Here is a 23,949-nt window from a genome sequence, read left to right as displayed (position 1 = left end):
TTAATGCTGTGCAATACGGTCCAGTGTTCCTCCGAAGGCAATGACCTTTCCTATAAACACACAGATTGGTTTGCCGTGCTGCCATCTTGCATAATTACACTGATTCTCTGTAGGCTTGAGAATGTGTATACACACTTGCTGCAATGTTTCATCCAGACTCCAGTTCCTCTTAATGGATCTTGTTAGCAGAGGTCAAAGTCCTCTCTGTCTGGGGTCATTGTAAAGAAACACAACCTCCCCTGTGGAACACATTGGAGGCCTTGGTGTTGGCTGATAGGCGAACACAAGCCAAAACAATGCCCCGTGTGTCCTCTCCCCATTTCCTCTTCTAACTCCAGGGTTAAAACATGCAAATTCTGTATGAAGGAAGCTGATTTATTTTCCCCAGTGGGAGGCGTGAGATCTAAATTTAAAATGATTAAATGAGCCTAGAGTTAGGAAATCATTTGCACTTCCATTTGTTAGCCTCTGAGCTGTTCTCAAATCAAGGGCAAGTCTCTGAATCATTAGGCTCAGATGACTGCCTTTTTTACAGCCTTTAACAAGAACATTTCCAAATAGCATTGTTGACCCCTATATTGTATAATACAATTTGTGGACCTAATTGACACATTCTCAGAAATTGGAAGAATGTAAATCCAACTCTTTTACTGCTCCTCATTAGCCAAATTGCTTTTTTGCTTTCAAACTGTTTGCGTATAATTACTAAACAATAAACCAGGGGAAATGTTAATTAAAATTCAAACCCATACCTCTTTTGCTATTATTCCACATCAAGCGTGTGGCTTAAGCTTGTCTCAATAAATTCTCATATTCCTGCGCACCGGCTGGCATCAGCGAGAGTTTTGAGAGTATTATTGCATCAGGAGAAGATAAAGGTAATGAGACCTGTCTCTCAAGCAGAGAGAGCCTAATCTCCTTGGTCTCCTCAGGCTTCTCTTAAGCTTGTGGAGTGGAGTGGAGTGGAAAAGAGAGGAGAGGATAGAGCAAAAAGAAACGGAGAGGAACTGAAGAAAAAGTAAAGGAGATGACAATGGAGGTAGAAGAAAAGAAGAATGGGAAGATAGAGGGATATGTGGTTATACCAGTTTATCTCAAACTGTACCTCAGGGGTTAATTGATGGTCAGCCAAGTGTGACTGTGTACAATAGTGGTTTGATAAGGAGGGGAGGACAAAATAGAAAATAAAGAGAGGTTAACCAGTGTGAGATGAAAGCCATTACCTGTTAATTGTCAGACTTCTATCACACAGGAAGATACAGTAACCCACACGTTCACACTTGTGTTTTAACATTTGAAGTTGATTTTCTGTTTTTGAGAAACAAAGCTTATCAAACACATTATTTGGACAAAGGACATTCTGTTGCATATATGCACATCTGCTAGCTTGGTGTGTTGAAAGACTGTGCTCATATTTTGTCATTCATATGTTATGCATGGACTGCAATGCTCTGAAACTGTGTCCCATCATGCAACGTCTCCCACTCATCTGTTGTTTTGTGGTTACACATTTTCTGGAGTGACTGATTCATTAAATACCATCCATTAATACATAACAGCATTTCTGTAGAGCTCCAAAGCTTCAAAAGGCTATCAAGTAGTGTTCTTGTTGTTTCTTTGCTGAACTTTACCTTGGACCCATGTGCTACTGAATTTAGTAATACTCTTTTGCAGTGACGGATTCAAAAACTGCCAAGTTGCACTAAACCGAGGTTTTGTGTTGCATTTGCTGTCTCATATTGCATCAAAAAGAAAGAACGTAAACTAATGCTTTCTGTGTAGTATTTACGTGTTTATGTACCTAAAACTACCACCAGCACCTCCCAGTTGCTGCTGAAAAATGTATCTGCCAGTCATGTCTGGATGTTGCTCTTTATAGAGGTGGCTCATTGATCAGTGCAGGTTAGACAGCAGGGAGCCAATTAGGGCAATAGCTACTGTCTTGGTTGTTTTCAAGTCTTGGAAAACACCTAAAAGGTCTGTTCTGCAGAAGGTAATGGGCCCCACGATTTCGTCTGTCTGCACGCTGAGTCGCTTATTGACAGACAACTCTCATCTGTCTGTATTTAGGAGGAAAGCTCATTAAAGTGTTCTCTGGGCTAACAGGTGATTGCTTGATAAGACTGTAGTTGTAGCTGTTGCTGTTGTTGTTCTCTATGCTGCTGCTGCTGGTACTCTTTGAATTCACTGAGGGCATTAAACAAACAAGTACGTGGAGAAGAAAGGCTCATACTTTCAGTTCATTAACAGGGTCCAGAAAACCTTATATACAGAACTCCAAAATGGCCCATTAAAAAAAGACATCATGAAATAAATACTAATATCATTGTTACCAGGACTTCCACAGATGATTATTACTTAAATTGAAAATCTACCCCTCTTAAACTAAGTTTTTTTTTATGAGTGATATTGCAAATAGCATATCTGTCAACATAATTAATATTCTGAGTAAGTGTTTTATTATAATATCTTTTGTCTTGTATGCTTAGATATATTGAAACATTTAAATATTGGGTACAATAAGTGATAAGAGGGCTTTCAGAAGGATAACAAGGTGTGGATTAACTGGTAGTAAATGTGTTGTAGCCCTCACGCATAAACTATAGAGGCCCTTGTTGGCTGATTCTGTTCTTGAGGCAGCGCTATCAAAGACTGTCAAGGTCAAAAATCGACAGTCAGTGGCAGTAATCCACCAAGAAACAGTAGCAATGTGCCCACAAAAGGCAGGAAAGAAGCTAGCTACCCAGCAAACATGAATATTAACAGTTTAAAAGTGTTCTTCTTAAAGTTCTTGTTCTAAATGGCTTTGCAAATGTTTTACAGTATCAGACTCTGGAACACATTTTAGTTGCACAAGCTTTAAGAATGTAAAATTATTGTATTAAGTAGCTGCAGGTGTAGTGCTTGTCTTCTAATATGCACTTTTATAAGAATATCTCATATAATATCTCATAATAAAACTGCCTATAATACTACAATGTGGTTCAAACACATGCTGCTTTAAAAAATGACCTTAGTTTTTGGCTCTGCAGTCCTGTGTGCAGCTGAGAGTGTCCTGCTGCTGATGGAGCTCTGTTAGCGGAGATATGAGTTCTGCCACGGGCTTCATGGTTAGGAGGTCCAGACAGGCCGCGAGCTCGGAGGCACACTATTACCTCCTGATTCATAGGTGTGGTAAGCGATGCCGACACAGACCGAGCCCCAGATGGAATAGAAATCAATCATTGCCCTTAACACACACATACTGTATATATATATATACACGCACACAAACACACAGACAGACAGACACAAAATTGTCCAGTGCCCTTGAATGAATGAAAGTCCTGTTGGTTAGAGCAATAATAGAAAATAGAGTCAACCTTCAGGGTATAGCTGAACAGATAGAGGTTGGTGGTTCTAAGCAACAAGAACATCACAAGGACAATGTCACTTTTGAGGAACGTCATAGCAGCATTTACTGCAAGTATGACAGACAATTATTTGAAGGAATTGTCAGTACAGTGTACTTTGTTTTTTGTGATGTCTAAATGCTTTAGGACCTTGTTTGGCCATTTTTAAGGGTGCCGGCCTTGAATGCTCCACATGTATGTTCATCCAGTTACACACCCATTCACATGTATGTTGGGCCGTTGTACAAAATGGTGGCCTCAGGTGATTGTGCCACTGATGGCTTTAGTACAATAAAGGCTGATGTCATTCAAGCATGTTGCTTTTTTTCATTCCACCTACTTTCTGATAAGATAAAATGGTCTGTAACCCCCTCTGGAAAAAATATTGCAGGTTATAATCTGGGCCAGAACACCTCTCGGTCATTTACGATGTTTTCATCATACAAAGAATCAAAGACTTTCTGCAGATAATTTATGTAAACTGTGATTTCCGTCCTTGCTGCGATAACTGCTGCTTCTGAATTCTTCCCATGTCAGCAATCACATTGTAGGGCATTTGTTTAGTTTTGTAAATGGACCAATTTCAAGCGTTTCCCTTCAAGACAGACCTCATTTACATAGAAAACAAGAATGTGAGGCTGTGTGTATCACCATAGTAACAAGCCATCTCTAGATTGGTAAGAAAAAATATATATAAATTGCACTTGTCAAGAATGAAATGACCAATTATTGCATGTGGAGGAGAATGTGATTTGTGTGTGAGATGTTACATTTGTTACATTTGCACTCCTCCATCTACATCAAAGTAATTATGTCGTCTCTTATTTGTTTTCATGGTCTTTGTGTCTGAGGGGATAACTCTTTCTAATGTCTAGTTTCCGTGGTGATTACAGGGGCAATTATCTGTACTTGCAGTCAAATACAGTAAAAGCAAAGATCAGCAGAAGAGGCGACAAGCTTTTTGTCAGAGGCAGAGAGCCATGACTGACAGCTGCTTGCCTTGTTTAGGCTTCACAGACAGGAGCAGAGGTGATTGTTGGGTGCAAATTCCTATGATGTTGTATCAGCCGTCTCTCTGGGTTTGTAAGAGTAATGGAGAGTGCAAAGTTGTTATTATGATATTGATTTTTGAAGTCCGAAACTGCTGTGGTGCCATTTATTGCTCAGCCACATGGTGAACTAAGTGAAACCTGCAGTAAGTGTTATTTGGTTTGCTCTCCTGACTGTTAAAGCTCCTAAGGCTTTCAGCTGCCAAACAACTGCATCTAGAGGGAATAGAGATTCACCCGTACATTAGCTCATCTTCTCTGCTCTTTAGCCAGGCTTTTTACACCACAATTGTTCTGATGAATAACTTTCATTTGGGCTCTTTACTTAGCCCACATCTGAAGTATGGTCTCATTTAAGCCACTGGCCATCTATTATCTCCTGACATTAAGATGATAAAACTCAAAGACGTTGCGTATGACAAGTGCTGACCTTTCAATCTCCCACAATTCACTGCGTCGTCTATTTTTATCCCGGACCACTGGGGCTTGAAATGTTGTATCAATGGAAGAGGTGAAGTACAGCATTATGAATCAACAGGACAGTACATTCAAGATTTTTTTTTCTATCGGTCTCCCTCCAGTCGTAGGGAAGTAACACTAATGCGAATGTGCCTTTATTCTGTCCTCCTTTGTTTGAGCAAAGGCAGCATGCGCTGCCAGGCTTACATTATGCTTTTTCATATCACTTTCTAATTGTTTCTCTTTGCTAGCTGAGGAGACGTCACAACTGGGACAAAAAGCTTACTTGGAGTGCAGCCATTTTGAGGAATCAGTTCGTGCCCTGTTGTGCAGATGTGGTGTGCTGTCCAGTGGAGATGCAGAGAGATGTAAACCGTTTGGCTTGTCTTCCTGTTTGCTGACATTGTTGATGTCATCTATGTAGTTCAGTGTCTACAAATCGTCTAATCCTACTCTGGCCTGCAGTGCTCAGTAGGCCTGGCACAGAGGGGCAGCACAGGGCTAATGTAAGTCTGGAGATGGACAACCTTTTCAATGACACTGATAGCATTGGTATCCCTGGTAAGACCAATGATCACACTGTAATGTTGTATTTGTCAGTCATTAACTCATAGTTTCCTGGTGCACAATACTGAAATTTGGTATTTTCTAAAAAATACTTTGCACTTAAAAACTCAGCCCCCTGAGCATTAACTTCGGCACATAAAACAGCTTACTGTATAACTCACCATTTCATTGCCTTTTCTCTTAAAAAAAAAAAAAAGAAAAGAAAAAAAGGATTTACTCTACAGTGTATGACAAATGTGTTCACGGTATCTACTGTACCACATGTGCAGATTTGCTCTGCAGCTACCTGGCCTCAGTAAATCACATTAGAGTGGTGATATGAAAATTTAGCCGATAGCGGTGACATGTATGGGTGCCGTCCTGAGCAGATTGCATTCTAGGCTGTACCTGTGTAATCCCTAAATCAAACACATGGCAGCGTAGGTAAGCCCTTAACCTCAGGATTGACAGGCTTTGGCCCTTAGAGTCCCATCATCTCAAATCAGAATGCTCTTCTTTATTTTTGCACTTTGATCGCTGTGTTTTGCAGTAATATATTAGGGAACACAAGTTATGAGTATTGCAGGTATACAATCATTTGATCATAATAACATTGTGACATGCAGAGATACTTCTTATGGGATGGTAATTAGCCTGTACCATTTGGCTCCCTTAGTTGTATATGGTTCAGTAGGCATGACCTATACACAGAAATAACAGCCTTCCTCCACATGGTGTTGTCAGATTCAGCCTTGCACCTGCGTATGCGTGCATGTGCATTAGTATGGGAAGAGGTTCCTTATTCCTCCCTCTTCCCTTCTTGCTGTGACCCAGTGTAGGACTGTAACCCAGGGACACAGGGTAACTGTACTGGCATTAAAATAGCAAACAGGGGGAACAGAGCATGTTATTAGATTCACTAGTTTCACGTCTCCCTGGGTGAGGCTAAAAATAGTCTCTCACACTGGAATAGAGTTTTCCCCAGCGATGCGGACGAAAGCCAGAGGAACAGCTGCGCTTAAGCCAAGTCCTGTTAGATCAGCGGAGTCACATGGGCATGTTTCTGTCTCTCTCTCTTGTCTTTTCTTTCTGTCTGTCTCTCTGTCTCTCTGTCCCTCGCTTTCACTTCCCGTTTCTCTTGCTCCTAATCTGTCCCGCTATCTGTCTTTCACACACTTGTTTACTTCCCTGTCTCGCAGTATCTTTGTCTCTCTGTCACTGTCCCCTCCCTCTCTGTCTGTCGGTCCTGTGTTTGCTCAGTTTCCTGTCTCTCTTGATGTCTTATAATTTGTGTCTCTCTGTCATTATCTCTGCCCTCCTTGCTTTATCGCTCTGTCATTCTATCTTATTTCCTCCCTCTGACTCTTTGTTTGAGTGGGTGTCCTTCTTCGTCTCCCACAGCCTCTGTCTCTTTGTCCCTGTCCTGTATTCTCACTGTCAGTCCCTCCCTTTGTCTTTTTTTCCTGTGTCATGTTTTATCTTCTTGCTCATTATTACCAGGCCTCCCCTGTGTACTCTGTTAATTGGTACAATCCTAATATTAACAGTGTTCATCTGTCTTGTTATAAAAAGGTTTCTTGAAGTAGGAAGATGAACTACATACATATTTAAATAGAAATTTGAACAGGTGTTTCATGAACTCTTTTCATATTAATGACTGTAAAGTGTCTATAATTTGCTAAATGCTGTATGGACTGTAAATTATTAGAATAAGAGCTGGAAACTGGTCAATGCTGTATATCATTTCCCATATCACATTTGTATATTTTCATTTATTTAAAAGAAAGTGAATTCCCTCATGCTGTCAGCACTAATGTATTTGTTTATTGAAAAAGGAACGTTTCAGTCAAAGACCTTTTGTTAAGTGTTAAACTCCCAATAGGACCCGAGGCAGTTACACCATCATTAGTTAATTAAATACACACATAAAATGAGACAAGCAATGCATCTCAAGTTCCTTAAAAACAATAGAAATCTGCAAATAGAAAATATTGGACAGGCAAAAGCATAGTTAAAAAACGGGTTATTGGTAGATCAAAAAAGAACCAGTGCAAGTATATCATCCAAACTAGAAATTATTTAAGTTATATTTCTTAAGATTTCAGTCCTGGTTGATTTGGCTACACCAGGAGTGGTTACTGGTGGTAACAGCAAGTGCAGCTTAATACTACAGCAAACATTCCTTGAAGAGTTACTTTGTCAGAAATACAATAGAAGAGCAGCTGAGGTATCTGTTTACAGCAAAACACAAAATTCACCTTTTTTAAATAAAGAAGTCCGTCAATAATAATTGATCTGATTTCTTGCTGCGCATGTCGCGAGTAGTTTTTCACACGACAGCAGGGCACAGTACAGTTGTTTACCTTGCTGAGGAGTTGGAGGTGTGCAGACTGTCGCCTGCAGCTCTTCATCTAACAGCTCAGTGCGGCTGCTCCTTCTTGTTCCATTACTCCCTGCAACATTTAAAAACAGGTCGCTGACAAAAAATGCTAAAAATGGCCGTTGTCTTGTTTTGTAGAAGCACTTTTGATGAACAGTCGCTGTTATCACTAATCTCAGTGACAAGATCCAGTCGCACTCTTTTAATGTGAACTAGCAGCAGTAGGAAATGTTTGGTTTGCATTAGCAGTAACTTAATACAGCTCTGATATGGCTGTGGGAGACTGAACAGTAAACAGTGAGGCCGAGCTCAATGAGATAAAATAAAGTAACGCTGAATTACATACATGCATCGTTTCCTGTGGATCCCTCGTGTGTAGATAGGTAATTTGAATCATAGATTATATACCATAAATAATATAAAAAATGCGGTTTGATTTTATGAAAATATTAAGGATTGTAACTTTAAAGACAAAAATGAAACGTTGCTTTTTCAATAGACTCAGTTCACTGCCTTCTTTTACATGATTTCATTCTCCTACGAACCTGTCTACCAGGTGTGCATTAGCACGCCATTCACTTTGCAATGATGTTTCTTCAAAAATCTTTGCTTCTTTCATCATAGAATTTTTCCCCTTTTGAGTTTGGTTATAAACACATTTACCGACTCCTGCTGCTCTCTCTCTGCCCGTCTCGCTCTCTGTCTGTCTCTCTCAGTTTGACATCACAGGTGTGTATATATAGCCAGCAGATGGATTCTCCAGTCTCAGGCTGCTTCAGTGCCTCTCTGTCCCTCGGCTTAGGCCCACCGCCGGCCACTCAAATGAACTAGAAGCAATTCCTTGTTTACATTGTCTCCTCTGATCTGCCCAACCATCAGTTTATGACTGCCATCCATTATTCATGTGTTCCCCTCCACCACACACATACTCACATGCACACACAGTAAAACATCACTGCTGCTGAATGTGTCCTTACAGCCCCCGTGTTCAGGTGTGTACCAGCGAGAGTTGCTATTCCCAGATTAACCTGGCATCCGATGAGGTCCACACACATTATCTGAACACAAATACAAAATAATGAAATCCAAATCTTCATATCTTGAAATCCCTGTACATGCCATGTCTAACTATGATGTAGTTTGTCTTTTTTTAAAACTAATTCATGACGACGTTGTTGTTGGTATTTCCATCATGTGGTGCAACAGTAGCACAGCCTGTCAGTCAGTTAGCAGTATTTACCCATAAACTGCTGTGACAGGATTTATGTCAGAAGGCATTTACGGCACGCTTGAAAAGAAATCTGGAGGAAACGGTAGCAAGAAGCTAGAAACAGGTACTGCTACTGTGAGACGTGACTTACGTGACATACAGTAGTTGTAGTGAGATGTGGTATGTTCCTACTGTGGCGTATATGCGTGGAGTGTGAGGTTGGTGGGGGCCCTCTGGCTAAGAAGTAACTGCTGAGTACAGACTAGCACATACTATGCCACCACAACATGCCTGGAGTGCTATCGAGCAGGCACCTAGCCAATCAGAGTGAAACCTTAGACATCCCTGTGCACGGTGACCTGCATGCACACACCTTTGCAGAGTATTTGCAGCATGTGACAGGCGAGACGCATGCTGTCTACGTAGTCAAGTGAGTACTGAAGAAGTATGGACGAGGGGTGGTGGGTGGTTGGGAGTTTAAGAGAGGAATCTTAGTCATGCAGCCTGCATATTCTGTTAGATATGCATATTTAACTATTTACAGCTTAGCATATCCTCCACCTTACAGGCAACAGGATCTCATATAAAGTTTCGTGATAGAAGCTTGAACTTTGAAATGTAGATGTTGTTTACATAAGTGTCTCCATAATTTAATCCCAGAATTTCACAAGATCAGTCTGCCTCCAGTAATGGTAGCTGTCGTTTATAATCAGGCACTGACACCGTATGACTTTCAAAGACAAAACTAAAGGTTCAGATCATACCCATGATGGGTACTGTAAAAGTTTGTGAGTCTCCAAACACTAAGCTATTTAATGAGTATATAAACTATAAGTAACTGAATTATCCACCGCAGTACTGAGAAGCCCAACGGCAGGAGCAGATAATGATCTTATGACGAAGTCAGGCTTTTTTAGGGCCAGTTTATTGGCATTGTTATGGGGTTGGAATCAAATTAGGAAAATGGCAGCTGTGTCCATGCCATATCATTATGAAATGTAATCCAATTTGACCAGACAATCCTTTTGAAATGGACAGAGCAGTCTCTCGGGCTCATCTGTAATAGCATTGCTCTTTAGCCCTGCAGAAATTCTCAAGTTGCACACCCCAGTGGTTGCCTGGCCTTTGGTGGCATCTCTTTATTGCCCCATACTCTTCCTGGAACGAAATGTGTCGGGCGTAACTACAAACACAAACTCGCTGTAAACACCAATCTTTTTTTATTTATGTCATCATTTTTGGATGTTATGGGGTCATCCAAACAAACTGTAGCAATGTGACATGTACAGCACTGGGAAGCAGATTTCACTTTGTTGACGTAGCACATAATCTGTTTTGATGGCTACTTGTCGGATGTCACTGTGAGGAGGGACATTGTAAAGTGCTGCATGTGTACCCTTCGGTAATACAAGCCTGCCTCCTTGGAAAGGAATGGGCCGCCATCCAGAGGGTTGAAAGTTATTGCAATTCCAGGGATTCTCCGCGGACACCATATGCTGGGCCTAACCCCATTGTTTTATGAGGCTGAGAGTGACGCACAACAAACAACTTTACTATGCGTCTTTGTGTGTGATCAAAGGATTTTGTCAAACTCGGGGAAATCTACTCATTTCCTTTTTTCTGCCAGAATGACGAGGAAGCTGAGTCCCTGCTTGTGTCAAATCAGGAGTGAGTGAATGGCTGCAGATGAACAGCTGCATGCGGTGACTGTGCCAAGCAAAGCATGCCAATGAACTGCTATGCAACTTTGCTCACTCATTCGGACACAAGAAGAAACGTTGACAGGCCTGTGTGAGAGCAACAGTCCTCCTCTCTCTACCCGAAGGAACAATTAACTTAAAGAGCCATATGTGGAAAAACTGCAGGGTGACTACACATACATTCTGTTGTTATCTAACACACGTGCACTCAAACTTATTCAAACACACATATTCAACATATAGCAGATGGATGCCATCATAGCGTGATGGCTGCACTCATAGTCCTTTTTTTGCCCTCAGAGGTTGAAGCTTGTCATGAATGTGGATGTGCATGAGCTCAGGAATACACTTAACAGGATATTGTTTTACAGTTGGAGCTGATATAAGTCATTTGTTTTAGTTTGTTGAGTACATTCAACAACCTGGGGTGTTCTTAGGGGTCGTGACGCCTGCACATGGTTTCCCTGATATAAGAGAAATTGATTTGCCCATAGCCAACAATGCTTTCTATCCTCACTGTTAAATGCCACTTCAAGTTTGTGCCTTTAATTCTCCCCTGTAGATTCTCCTTATCCCTAAAGGGATAATGTTCCTGTTTTTATCTTTAATATGTTCCATTTCCTTACACAGATTGTTATTTTTTTCTTCCAGGAGGCTCAGAAGGTGAACAACCCCGCCAACAATCCGGCAGCAGACAAACCAAAGGGTGATGAGAAGGAGGAGGTCCCAGCCAGCGAGGTTGGATGGATGACTTCAGTCAAAGACTGGGCCGGTGTCATGATCTCCGCTCAGACACTCACTGGCAGAGTTCTGGTAGGTTTTCCCTCTTCTAGTGGATATAAATGTCTCTCTTTGTCTTAGCACTTTTTCGGACAATCATTTGCCCAATCCACAATTGTGCAACAGTTTGGTCTTTCCTCAGGCAAACAGACCACAACTGTTTTTCACACCCAAGTTGGCTTCCAGATTAATCCACTGTATAATCCGCTGCCATGTACACATTTACTCACCTGTTTTTTAACAGGTCCCAGTGGAGACATACTGTAGGCCAATTAATTTTTGTCCCCACAGATGCTAGCGGATGCTCAGTCGTCACTGAATCTCAGTTGGCTATTTGGCGCTGTCTTTCTGCTGCAATGGCCTTCCATGCACGGCAAGCTGTAACTCACTCTGCTGTGTCTCTGCCAGCTGAACCGATGAGTGTGTGTGTATTTATGTGTGTGTGGGTGTGCATGAACATGCCTGTGTGTATGTAAGGGGGAGATTTATTTGTCAAGTACGAGAGGTAGCATATGTGGTGTTTGTGCAGTAGGTAAAAGGCTGTCAATGTGGCTTTTCTCTTGGTATGAATTACTGTCCCTCTCCCCTGCTGACCCTCCTTTCTTTAGCTTCATCCCTCACTCCCTCGCCCCAGAATCTCTCCTGCACTCTTTGCCAAATCCTGATGTATCTGTAATGGTCCAACTTATATATGATGCTGTGCTGCTATTCAGTCTCTGAGTTTTCATATTTCAACATAATCACAGTTAATTCTGTCCATTGACAGTCACAAGTACTGCAAGGATACATATTCCAAAAGCACTGCTTGTAAAGAGGACGGAGTCTGAGGTTGTACAAACACATGTGAACATTTGATTCAATCTCAAAAAGTGTCTCCTCTGTCCTGTGCTGTCATTATTAAAATTAAAAACTGCCTTTCCATCAGCTCCTCCTCTCAGCTTAGCAAGATGTCTGCCACTTAGCTCCACTGAGTGGCAGACAGCCTGTAACTGCTAGCCTCGTTCTATTAGCTGCCTTCATTATGAAAAGACTTCACGGTGTCTGATTAGAACTGAGGTCCACTCAAGTTAGTCTCGTCATTTCCATGCTGGACAATATGCACTAGAGTGAAATGACCCTGACAATAGCTGTGTCTTTATCAGTTTTATGATTTTAAGATATTTTTTTAAGATATTGAGGGTCTCTGCATCAGCTGTTCTTCAACAACAGATTTTTACTTTTTACTTTGAAAACTGTCTGTTACCGCTGAGAAATTGAGGGTATGGTTTGTGCCAGAAGAAGCTTACGGTGTCTGTTTACTCATTGTGTCAGTGTATCGGTCACCTTTGTAAATAGGAAATTCAAAACATTATTTTTTTAATCTATGTTCTGTCTTGTCTAGCTTTGCTTTTACATCTTAACTTGCATCAGAGTATTAACACCAGTATGTCTGTCTTGCGTAGACATCCACTGTGCATCTGTGGACTGAATGAAGCAGCAGTGAGAGTCAGGAGAGAGAAGGATCCGTACTAAAATGCTGCCATTGTTAATGTTTGCTGGAATGTGACAGTTTCTTCACGCCTGGTGAGAATAGCTGGGAGTTGAGAAGGATTCGGGCCTTTCATGGTGAAGAAGATGCAGAATCCTGAAGGGAGCTGTCAATTTACTAAATGAGCCACTCTTTCATCACTTCCCCACTCACACAGCTCCGCTGGCATGGACACAGCTCCCTCTCGCTTTCATCTTCTGCTCTGACTGAGTGCTTCCAATCTGCCCTGTATGTATGTAAGAATGTGTGTGTGTGTGTGTGTGTGTGTGAGAGAGAGAGAGAGAGAGAGAGAGAGAGAGAGAGAGAGAAAAGAATCATAACGACAGACACACCAACAGAGAGACAGACAGGCGGATGGAGAGTGATACGGAGCGTTGCTGTGACAGTCAGCGAGAAATAAGGCTTTTAAGGGGTTTCTAGGCATAGAGATATACCGATACACCTACTGTGATTTGTGCTACTTCTGGTGGGGCCGATAACTCTGCCCAGCAGGCTGTGTTTGCTCACGTGCTCAGTCTAATGATATGCAGCACAATATGTACTAATGTGTGATATGTGTGCTCCGTGGAGGTGAATGAGTGTCTCCTCATGTGGGTGGAATGTGTTCATTTGTGGATGCATGTATGCTAACATTTCTCCACATACACAGTACATGCATGATAGCTTGTGCATCTAAATATGCTGTGTGTGTGTGTGTGTGTGTGTGTGTGTGTGCATGTGTGGGTGGGTGGATGATTTTGTGGGACTCTTGCTCTCCCATCAGTGCTTCACTGCAGATCAAAATTGCAGTGAGTATCCGTGTACACAGAACCTGGCTGGTAACCATAGCAACTGCTGTGTAGTGGCGCTCAGTCATCTGACATTAGGGGGGTGTCTGCCTGGGCAGAGAAGAGCAGAAATAACACACACGCACACACACACACACACACACACACACACACACACACACACACACATGCACAGGTGGGATTAAAGCTTGATGCAGGCTCCATTCTATCCAGGTGGAAGAGCCAAAGTAGATTGAGACAGATAGCTTCTGGTAGGCAGAAAGGCAGAGCCCTCCATCCCTGTTCATTTGTTTGCCTTGATGACTTCACTGCTAGTGAAAGATCAAGTATAGCTCCAGGCTTATTGAATTACCAGACAAATCTAAATCCATCCGAAGCAGCAGCTAGGCCCAGGAGTCCCCCATATTGTTTCTCCATGCTGGGCCAAATTACTGGGGTGCGAAGAACAAGGCCTGTTTTGTTTTGGTGTTTAATGTGACTTTGCCAAACTACTTTGCTCTGATGAGAAAGGAATTAAATGAACACGTACCCACCCACGCTGCCCAACCATTAAGACCTGACATGTGCTGCATGAGAATCATTGTGGTCATTAGCGGCCCTGTTTTAAAGTCCCATGGCTGAGCCATAGGCTGCGACAGCAGAAAGCTATTATGGCTCATGGCATTGCTCAGACCATGTAATAACAGTAAACAAAGAGCAGTGGGTGCACACAGGCACTTGTGTGTGTGTGTGAGTGTATATGTGAGAATGTATGGGTATCTTTATGCCTTATGTGGTTTCAAGAGACAAAGGTGCTGATAATACCTTGTTTCCTCAGACTGGTCGTATGTCAAAGTCCCCTGTCTTTGTGTGATCATAGCCTCTGTAACCTACATGGCTCATGCCCCTCCCAACCACCATCACACACACACACACACACACACACACACACACACACACACACACACACACACACACACACACACACAGAGCCATATATCCAATTTCGATTAGGCTCTGTGTCACCTCATGTGCCTTATAAAATACCGAGGGAAATGATTGATGTTAGCATGAGCAAGTGTTGCTCCCCTGTGTGGGTCTGTAGCATTGTAGTATCACCCCTCACCTTTACAATATCAGCTTATCAAATATTTATCACCTCATTCACACATGATCTGCCTCCAGTGTAGTTTTCAGTTGACACTAAGCTCGGGGGCAAAAGGAAAAACATGATGGGTAATGAACTTGATTGAACACAATCGAACATGATGCTCTGCTGGAAATGCAGTCATCAAAAATATCGAGAAGAACCCCCCCCCCCCCCCCCCCCCCCCCCCCCCCATAAATCTTCTAACAACAATCAGTTCCAAATATTTTAAAACGGTTTTGAAAGGACTGTTTGAAATTGACTGATAGGTGAAAAAGTCTGTGGGGACTTAAGCAGAGCAGGAAGCAACTAAGCGACTAAGTGCCAGCTGCAGCTTAAGGAGGAAGTGTCTCTCTGAGCCCCGTGAGACAGCTGTCCACACAGAGGCACTGCATGTGGAACATAGGTGAGAGGCAGTGCACCTCTGGCCCGACAGTTGATGGCTCATCGGTCTCTTGACAACCGTATCACCCCAGTTGCTTTGTAGAAAGACCTCATTAAGCACTCAAGGGCACAATGTCCCAGGAAATTACTAGTTGGACAGCTGGAAATATGAGTAGGCTGAATTCTTGTGCTGTGTTACCACAGCATCCCATCTAATTGATTCCTGCATTAATGCTACAGTAACAACGTATGTAATCCCATAATGTCCAACAAAAACAGCGAGGATTATAACCTATGAATGTAGACATTCGCCCTATCTCACTGTGCAGTAGATTTGCACGGCATGGTGGGTCCAGAAATAGGTCAGCCCTGCCATCTTTCTTAATGGGATCTTGGGTGGCAACCGGGGACCATCTGTTCACATGGCCCGCTCCCTAAACCCTATGGTCATCCCTCTGCCTTCCCATCCACCCACACACTGCATGGCACTCTGCATATTGACCCTTGTCATCTGCAAATACAACGCATCTGTCTCTCTCCGCATTCTAACTGCAATTGTAACAAATCCAGCATGCTTCATTTAAAAAAACAAACAGATTTTGCAGTAGAGCTTCTGACCGTGGGCACACTTTTCTTTCTCATGCTTTCTACCCTTGTCTACCTTTGCCTGTGATTACCCCTCTCTTATCTCAGTTCCCCCAGTCTCTAGCTTATGTGTGAGAACAGTTACAGTGTGTGTGTGTGTGTGTGTCTTGGCAGGAAACAAGGTGAGATTGGGCAAAGTGTGTAAGGACACTGTCGGTACGTTCCATTGTGTTTCCATGTGTCCCGAAACATCCTGTTGTGGAGAAAATAAGTGTGAATGTGTCCTCTCACACCCCCTGTGTTTGCTTTCCTGCCTGCACGGAGAACAGCTGTCATTCACAGTGTTCTACTTTTTCAGTACATTTCAGGTTAGTGCAGTGTGTGTGTTTAACCCTAATGTATAAGTACATTTTTGTACTGACAGTCCTTTGGGCTTGCATAAGCATATTTGTGTTTTTTTACAGCAGCCGTTGGGTACTGCCAGGGTCTGTTTGCGTCCCTGAGTTTACCCATGAACGTATGTGTGTGCGTCTGATGCGTATTTGCCTGAGTAGACACAGTATGTTTCTCCATGTCGGTGTTCTCGTGTGCATGCATGAATGTGTAAATGCATGTCTGTGTGTGTCTGTTTGGGCTGGCTAATTACGTTTTCCCGTTGAGTGTGTGGAACTAATTTATTGCTGTCAGTAAACTCCTCAGCATGGATACAGCTGTCAACACAGCACAATCTCCTGCATCACGCTCCTCCGTGACAATAGCCTCATCTCTTTGCATAAAAATAACAGGCAGCATTATGTCTCTTCATATGCATTCAGTAGGATACGGTATCTTGCCGATGATTGCAAGAATGAGGATTTTACGACATGATGTTTTATCCATTCATTGGGGAGCAGTATGTGTTACTGACAGAGAGCTCAATGAGGAATCTGTACAGCAAACATATTCACCCACGCACATACAGGCACATATGCAAGTACACCCTGAACTAGGACTGGGCAGAATGGTTGGAATCATTATCATAATATTGATGATGATATTTCCATTTATCACTATATACCATGATTTAGCAAAGTATGCAAAATCATATAGAATAATTAAACTGATGCATGTGCCATAATTCAGTTGAATTCAACACACACAAACACACTCATTTCCCATGGTGTCTGTCAAAAGTGTCTGTCTAAGAAAGCATCTGTCATGTTGATGTGAGAAATAAGCAATCAATAGCCACAGAGACCGTCTCCAGGAATCGTCACACACGCTTCACAAGCCAATTTCTCTGTAAATTAATAGCAGTGGACACGGACAAATCTATCAATTTTTCACCTCTCTGTTCAGCATTTGGTGACATGGCACTTTGCTCTGGCAGTGTGCTCCTCCATAATGAAACTCAATTTCTGAGCCAGTTTGCTCCTATTCCCTTAACTCAAACTCGGTGCCCTCTGAAACCTCCAGGCTGTCTCCTTGCCTCCCTCCCCATTTTTCCCAGTTGTTGAGTTTAGCTAGCTGCACAGCTTATTCATTGTGTCATTTGCCATAATTTATCAGTTCAGTCGATGGCAATCCAATTGGCATTGACTTAAATCCTCTGAACGGTGATGAATGGCTGTTTATGTTAGAGGGACCACAGGGGACAAGCACTGCAGCAGAGAGAGTGAGGTGGAGGGAGCAGAAGGAGAGAGATGGGTGTGGTGCCGGCCAATGTCTCTCATACTCATGGCTATACATGTAGGAATACAATAATCCACAACAACTAGGCACTTCGAGGATAAGGAAAATGGTTTGTAGTGAGCATTAATTCTTTCTTTTGAAATATGAAATAAAAGTATTTGATCAGGATGACAAGATAGCTGCAGTGAGCGAGTGATGAGTGTGGCCCTCCATATAAATATTTCTTGGCAATGATTAAGTCAGTGTTTGGATTTTAGCCATGCCGCAAGCATGGCTATAGGGATAAGAATGCTGCTCTGTCGGTCTGTTGGTCGGTCTACAACTATTGGAGGGATTGATATGAAATTCTATACATACATTCATGGTCCCCAGAGGATAAATCCTGATAGCTTTGGTGATCCCCTGACTTTTTGTCTAGCGCCACAATTTTAATATTTCAATGAAATGTCTTGACAAGTGTTGGATGAATTGCCATGAAATTCAGCACAGACACTGAGACGTTCCACAGGAAGAATTGTAATAACGTTGGTAATCCCCTGACTTCTCCCATATCATCATCAGCATCATCAAATTTCAGTTTTTCCAAATTCTTTGATTTATGACTAAATACCTGCAAAACTAATGACATACCCATCAGCCATCTTTGTAATTTGTGTTTAGTGCTAATTAGCAAATGTTACCATGCTAAAGTGCTAAACTAAAATGGTGAACATGGTAGCCATAATACCTGCTAAACATTTGCATGTTAGCATTGTCATTGTGAGCATGGTAGCAGCCTGAAGTTGGCGTTTAGCTCAAAGCAAAGTTGTGCCCAAGTACAGTCTTGCAACATGGCTGTTGACTCTTAGGGTGCAAAGCGACACGCTGCGCAGTGCAAGTGTCATTGCCAGTTTCCTACCGATGCAGCTGTCATTTTCATGCCCAGCGCCCACGTTGTGTAAGTAGCACATGTATCGCGCCCATCTGTGTAGAATACCTGACATTCTCTATGAGAGGATGAAGGCTAGGAACCAAATCGAGTCTACTAGCGTGAGAAAGAGGAGACGAAGGTTACACACTGTAACAGTCCAGCGAGGAGCTCTCCGTGGGCCGACAGGCAGGAGGGAGAGCGCATAAACCAATCAGCTGATATCAATCGCTCAGAGGCTCTGATGTTCAACTTCTTACATCGCCTCATTTAGGCCTATGATCTCTACAGCTACGAACAAAACATGTTTTATTGTTTGAATTATCCTCATCAGTTAAATATCAGCGCATTTGTGGGCGCACCTGGCATTTAAAGGGAATGGGAGATGACACTCTGATTGGTTTAATTCAAGTTACACCCAAAACACACCTAGGAACAATTAAGAGACTAAATACAACCCCTTTGTGCCTTGTGCCTTACTTAGTGCCCAAATTATGTACCGTTTAACTAGCAAAAGGGGAGTAGGACACGCCCTAAATGCACTTGCGCCATGCGCTTTAGATCGTTTAAATAGGGCCCTAAGTCTTTATATAAAAGGTATTCTATATTCTAGTTTTGCTTTGTTTTACTTTTAGCTTAATTCTAAAGGTTAGGGAAAAGTAGAAAAACACTTATATATGTCTAACACAGCAAGGCACAAGTACACATTTAGAATTTCTACAGCTGAGTAGTGGAAATTATGCTATTTTCTATGTATTTTTGTAGATAATGTTAAGTAATTATGTTAAGTGTATATGTGATGTGATGATAAATGTTTGTTTATATGTCTTTTATTGGTGTCAGTCGTTGATTTAGTGCTACATGTCACTGGGTTTATGGATGTGGTTCAGAATGTATTCTCATACCATGGCCACAGGTCAGCTGTGGGAAGGCAGCCCTGCTGGCTCGGTTTTTCTGGGCTGCCGCCACATAAGAAACATAAGTCATGCAATGAGGGGTAGAGGAGTGTAGCAGGGGGAGGAGGAGGAGGAGGGGATGAGAGGGAAAGCAAGATGTCACAGGAGGAAAGAAGAGCAACAGGGAGCCCTGCCATCACGCCGCATCGTTTCAGCTGGTAGAAATTCACACACTGCTTTCTCACCTAACAAGCAGACATAGTGCTGTACATCTGAGCATGCATATATAAATACAGGCACAACATACTGTATTAAATTATCCAGAAAATATTCCATTTCACATTCTGTAAGAGTAGAAGAGTGTGCAAAACAACTAGAGTTACAGCTGGAGTTCCTTCACAGTAAGATAAACCAGAGAAGAATGATTCAATAAATTGAATCTGAAATATGCGCCAGGGCTAAAAGTAGTTGGTATCACCTAATGGATAACACTGTTCACACCATATCATAGTTATAGTTGTTGGATTTCTTCCTTTGTTCCATTTAATTGATCAGCATTACATTGCTTTTACATTTGCAGCACTCACTAGGGAGAGTTTTACAACTCTGAAATGGTTGGTCTCACTTTGTCCTCATGAATGATTTCCCCTGCAGCCCCCCTTAAGGCCCGTCATAACTCTGAGCCGTTCTGTGGGATGACTCATCATTGCTTGTTCTTTCTCTCCCTCATCTATTAACCCATCCATTTGTTACCTAGACCTCTTAATACCAAAGCGCCATTGACCTACAGCCAGACCTGCAGCCTCCGTGCCCTTTGTCTCAAACTCCCTCCCAAAAAGGTCAAGAGAGCAGACACAGGAGTGATGTTTAATTTATCTGGCTACCCCGCCTTCTCCTTATTAGATCAAAGTCACCTGTGACTTACAAGGCAATGTATCTGAGACACTGTGGCGACAGTACATGTTCATTTGTTTCCTTTAGTCTGGCACATTCATTCTAAAAATATTCACAAATAAAATTATCCCCCCTGTAACTGAAATGTATGAAGTAAAAAGTCCAATTACTGTATTTCATAATTTGTTTCAGATAGCTATTGTTTGTGAGAACAACCCTGGTGGCATTGCCCTTGCAGTGTGTCGTAAGGAAATCCAAAATCACTTAGCTAATTACAACAAGCCATAGCTTTTAAACAAGTAGTCTGTGCTATTAGATGATTAAAATATTGCCTTCCTTGACTCTCAGCAAGTGACTGCAGTAATGATATTCTGTTTACTTTTTACAATATGATTATTTATGCTCTGCTGAAACCTCAGGCTGAGGAGTGACAGCGTAGTCAGAAATGAGATTACATTTAGAGTCACAAGCGCATCAGACTGCAGGCTACAGACAGACAGATTGACGGACAGATAGAGGCACACAGTCACAGAGCAAACAGTCGAGAGGCAAAAAGGCAAATGGACAGGCAGAAAATTGCGTGTAGACAGATAGAGACCCAAGTAGGCAGTCACAGAGGATGCAGACATTCTCATGTTTGTCATTTGGAGCCCCCTGTCACCTCCAAGACAGCGCTCTCCCCGTCTCATCTTTGTCATGGCTGCCTGGTATGGTCTTGGGGAGGAGTGCTGAGTGACTCAGTGCCTCTGGGATGACGCACACCTAATGGATCAGAACTTGCAGCATCACATTGATCCAACCGCATCTAACACCGCTGGCACTGCCAGGCACATTTCTTAAAGCTTTCCAAAAAACAGGATTAGGGACAGAGGACATTACCAAGATTAGCAAAGAATGAAATTTCCTTTGGTTGCAATACTGCTGATTAAACAAGTGTTTTCTTGTATTTTCCTACTGATGCAGAAGGAGCAAAAAGAAGGATAACCTCAGTTTTATACCTTATTTCGAGTGCTCCTTATTCTACAAAAACTGCTAACAAAATGCTGTCTGTCCGTGGCTTGTAAACTAGCTACAAGTACACTTTTGTTTGCACTGGGTCTCAGTGCCCTTGCCTGCTTAGCTGTCAGTCAAATTTGTACATTAGTTCACATATAATTCATACTTGAAGGCTAAAGGAGCATTTCTTTTTTCCTCCATGACATGACTAATTGTGATTTCAGTTGGAGGTATCTTCAGTAGAAGCAAAAGATAAATTAGTATGTGCTACTGAACGATGGTAAATTGACCTGGAGGTTCCTGGAGGAAGAAGCTGAATACCTCCAGCTCCATAGGTGTTGCTCTCTTACTCACTTTGTACAATGAACTCCCTGGAGTGGGCTAAGCATTAAGAGAACTTCCCAGAGGGGACTGATGAAGTATCAAATTATTAACATTGAACATATTCTTGGTGCAGGCTTTATGCTGCATGTCAGTTGCTCTGTGAAGCAGGAACTGCCTCCTCTTCTCGGTCTGTTTCACCATCTATACATCAGCAGGTCTGAGTCACACACACAGAGATGGTGTGGGAGTGAAAGGATCATTGGAGATGGGGCTGACTGCATCCCTACCTCTGCTTTATAGGGTGGACAGGTTATTATTGCAGCAACATCAGTGGTGGAAGATAGATGATATGGTTCTACTCCTCCTAAAGCTGACCTAAGATGCAACAAAAAGCAACTGTCACATAAGGTTTTATTTTGATGGGAAACACCTCCCCACTGTGCTGCATAGAGCCTCAGAAGGTGAATGATTGAGTGCCAGCTTTCTGTGTGTAGGCATATTGGTATTATATGCTTCATATTTCTGTCTTTTTTGACCGTCCTATGACACCCATGACAGTATCAGACCTGGCCGTAGATATGATCTCAGGTTCGTTCTGAATATGCTGTTGTCACTCGTGTCATGTTTGCGCTTCTAATTGCTTATCAGAGGAGACAGCACCGTGGGGACCATCTGCTAAGGCAGGTTTCAGATCCGTTTACCCCCACTGGGATTCTGTTTCCTGGGATGGGACGGCCACAATGTGTCCCTAAAACACATCACCTCCACCAGCCCGCCGCTCACTGCTCACAGTTTCCATGAGATCATCAGGGGACGATCGCAGGTGATGTAAGAGGCACAGGAAGGAAGGAGGGAGGAAGATTATTGTATGAGAGGGCCGAGATATGAACAGAGAGGGAATGAGAGGAAATAAAAGAGGAAGAGGAAAATTGATATTTGGATTGATCCGGATATAGATTTCAGCACACACTTTTTAGAGGCCGAAATGCATTTGCAGCAGTTTTTTTCTATTTCAGTATACTTGATATACTTGCCAAATGTTTTTAGACTTTCCTTCTAGACTTTTCCAGGCAAATATTCATTGGCTTTTTCATTTTTTGGCTTTGTAACTGAGGCTGTCTCATATTAGGAGTCATGGCAAGGTGCTAATTAAATGGTTTGTAGGTCTGTCTCTGCCTCCGGCCCTAAATTGCATCAGTATTGACTTCAAAGCTTCAGTGTATCAAAGAAGGACCAGAAGCAGCACGACTTTGCTCCCTTCCTTCTCCATCTCCTCTCCTCCCTTACTTTCTTATCAGTACATCCTGTGTGCAAAGACACTACTGTATTTGACTGCATGTACAAAAGCCTGTACTTGCATTAGTAATGTATACAGTATGAAGGCTATATGAGTGATTGTGTGTTCACTGTAATTATTATGTGATATGCACGTGGCTGCTCTTAAAGTTGGGGTCAGGCACAGTCAAAGTGAAGGTAGGGACAAATTATCCTTCAGGTTAAATCAATACTAATGAATAAAAAATACCGTGACTGGTAAACGGCTGCAACCAAGCTGAGAATGCGACACGCTTAGCTCTGTCACACATTTAGCTCTTGAACCTGCTCACATGCATGAGTGCAGACACCCCTCCCTACTTTCCAAGAAATGCATCATTTCTGCTCTGCAAGATATCTATTTCTTTTTATTCAAAATGACATTAACTGTTTCTTTCATTTACTTTAGTGCCTTTTGAAATAATCCCACGATAGATGGACTGTAGACCAGAAGCTGGGGAGAGCTCCACCATGGGGCTACTTAGATGAAGTAATGAAAGCATAAAACTCCCTCTGACAGAGGGGCTAAAAAGCCAGACCGTCCCAGCCTCTGAAGACTGAATCATGTCTTGGTTTTGTGATCCCATTTTATTACTTTGCTGCAGCTGTATGTGTCTCTCTGGCACATTGCATTCACAGTTATTCCCACTAGTGGCACATCACCGTGGCAACGTCACATCTCTTATTCACAGGAATGAGCTTCGTGCCCTCTGTCTCCGTTTTTGTTTCTCTCTCTCTCCACCATCCCTGGCGGCTTCCATTCATTGTATCCACTTTTTGGATGAGCTGATGAAGGGCCAGTTCACCTGAATTGTACAGTAGTTTTGGTTTTGTATTGTGGTGGCAGCAGATATGTCAGAGAATCAGATCAGAAAATGCTGATATGTGTTATTCTGGAGGGCATGGACTAACATTTTGTTGCTTGATTTGGAGGATTTGTTATTTGTAATTTGGGTGGGCTGAGATTTTAGGAATTAACCCCTCAACAAGCACCCTTTACTGTTCTTGAACCATTTTGAT

The 23,949-nt window shown here is 42.3% G+C and overlaps 1 protein-coding gene across 6 annotated transcripts in view; it reads left to right on the top strand.

The window, feature by feature from the left end:
* kcnma1a (potassium large conductance calcium-activated channel, subfamily M, alpha member 1a) overlaps nucleotides 1-23,949 on the top strand; it is a 129,166-nt gene that overhangs the window by 21,565 nt on the left and 83,652 nt on the right. For all 6 annotated transcript variants that reach the window (XM_070915985.1, XM_070915988.1, XM_070915987.1 and 3 more), the window contains exon 2: nucleotides 11,388-11,549. In XM_070915985.1, coding sequence (XP_070772086.1) covers nucleotides 11,388-11,549 — 162 coding nt within the window. The remainder of the gene's footprint in view (nucleotides 1-11,387; nucleotides 11,550-23,949) is intronic.

The sequence above is a fragment of the Enoplosus armatus genome, chromosome 12, assembly GCF_043641665.1.
Source record: "Enoplosus armatus isolate fEnoArm2 chromosome 12, fEnoArm2.hap1, whole genome shotgun sequence".
Taxonomy (NCBI): Eukaryota; Metazoa; Chordata; class Actinopteri; order Centrarchiformes; family Enoplosidae; genus Enoplosus; species Enoplosus armatus.
This window is presented reverse-complemented; position numbering and strand designations above follow the sequence as displayed.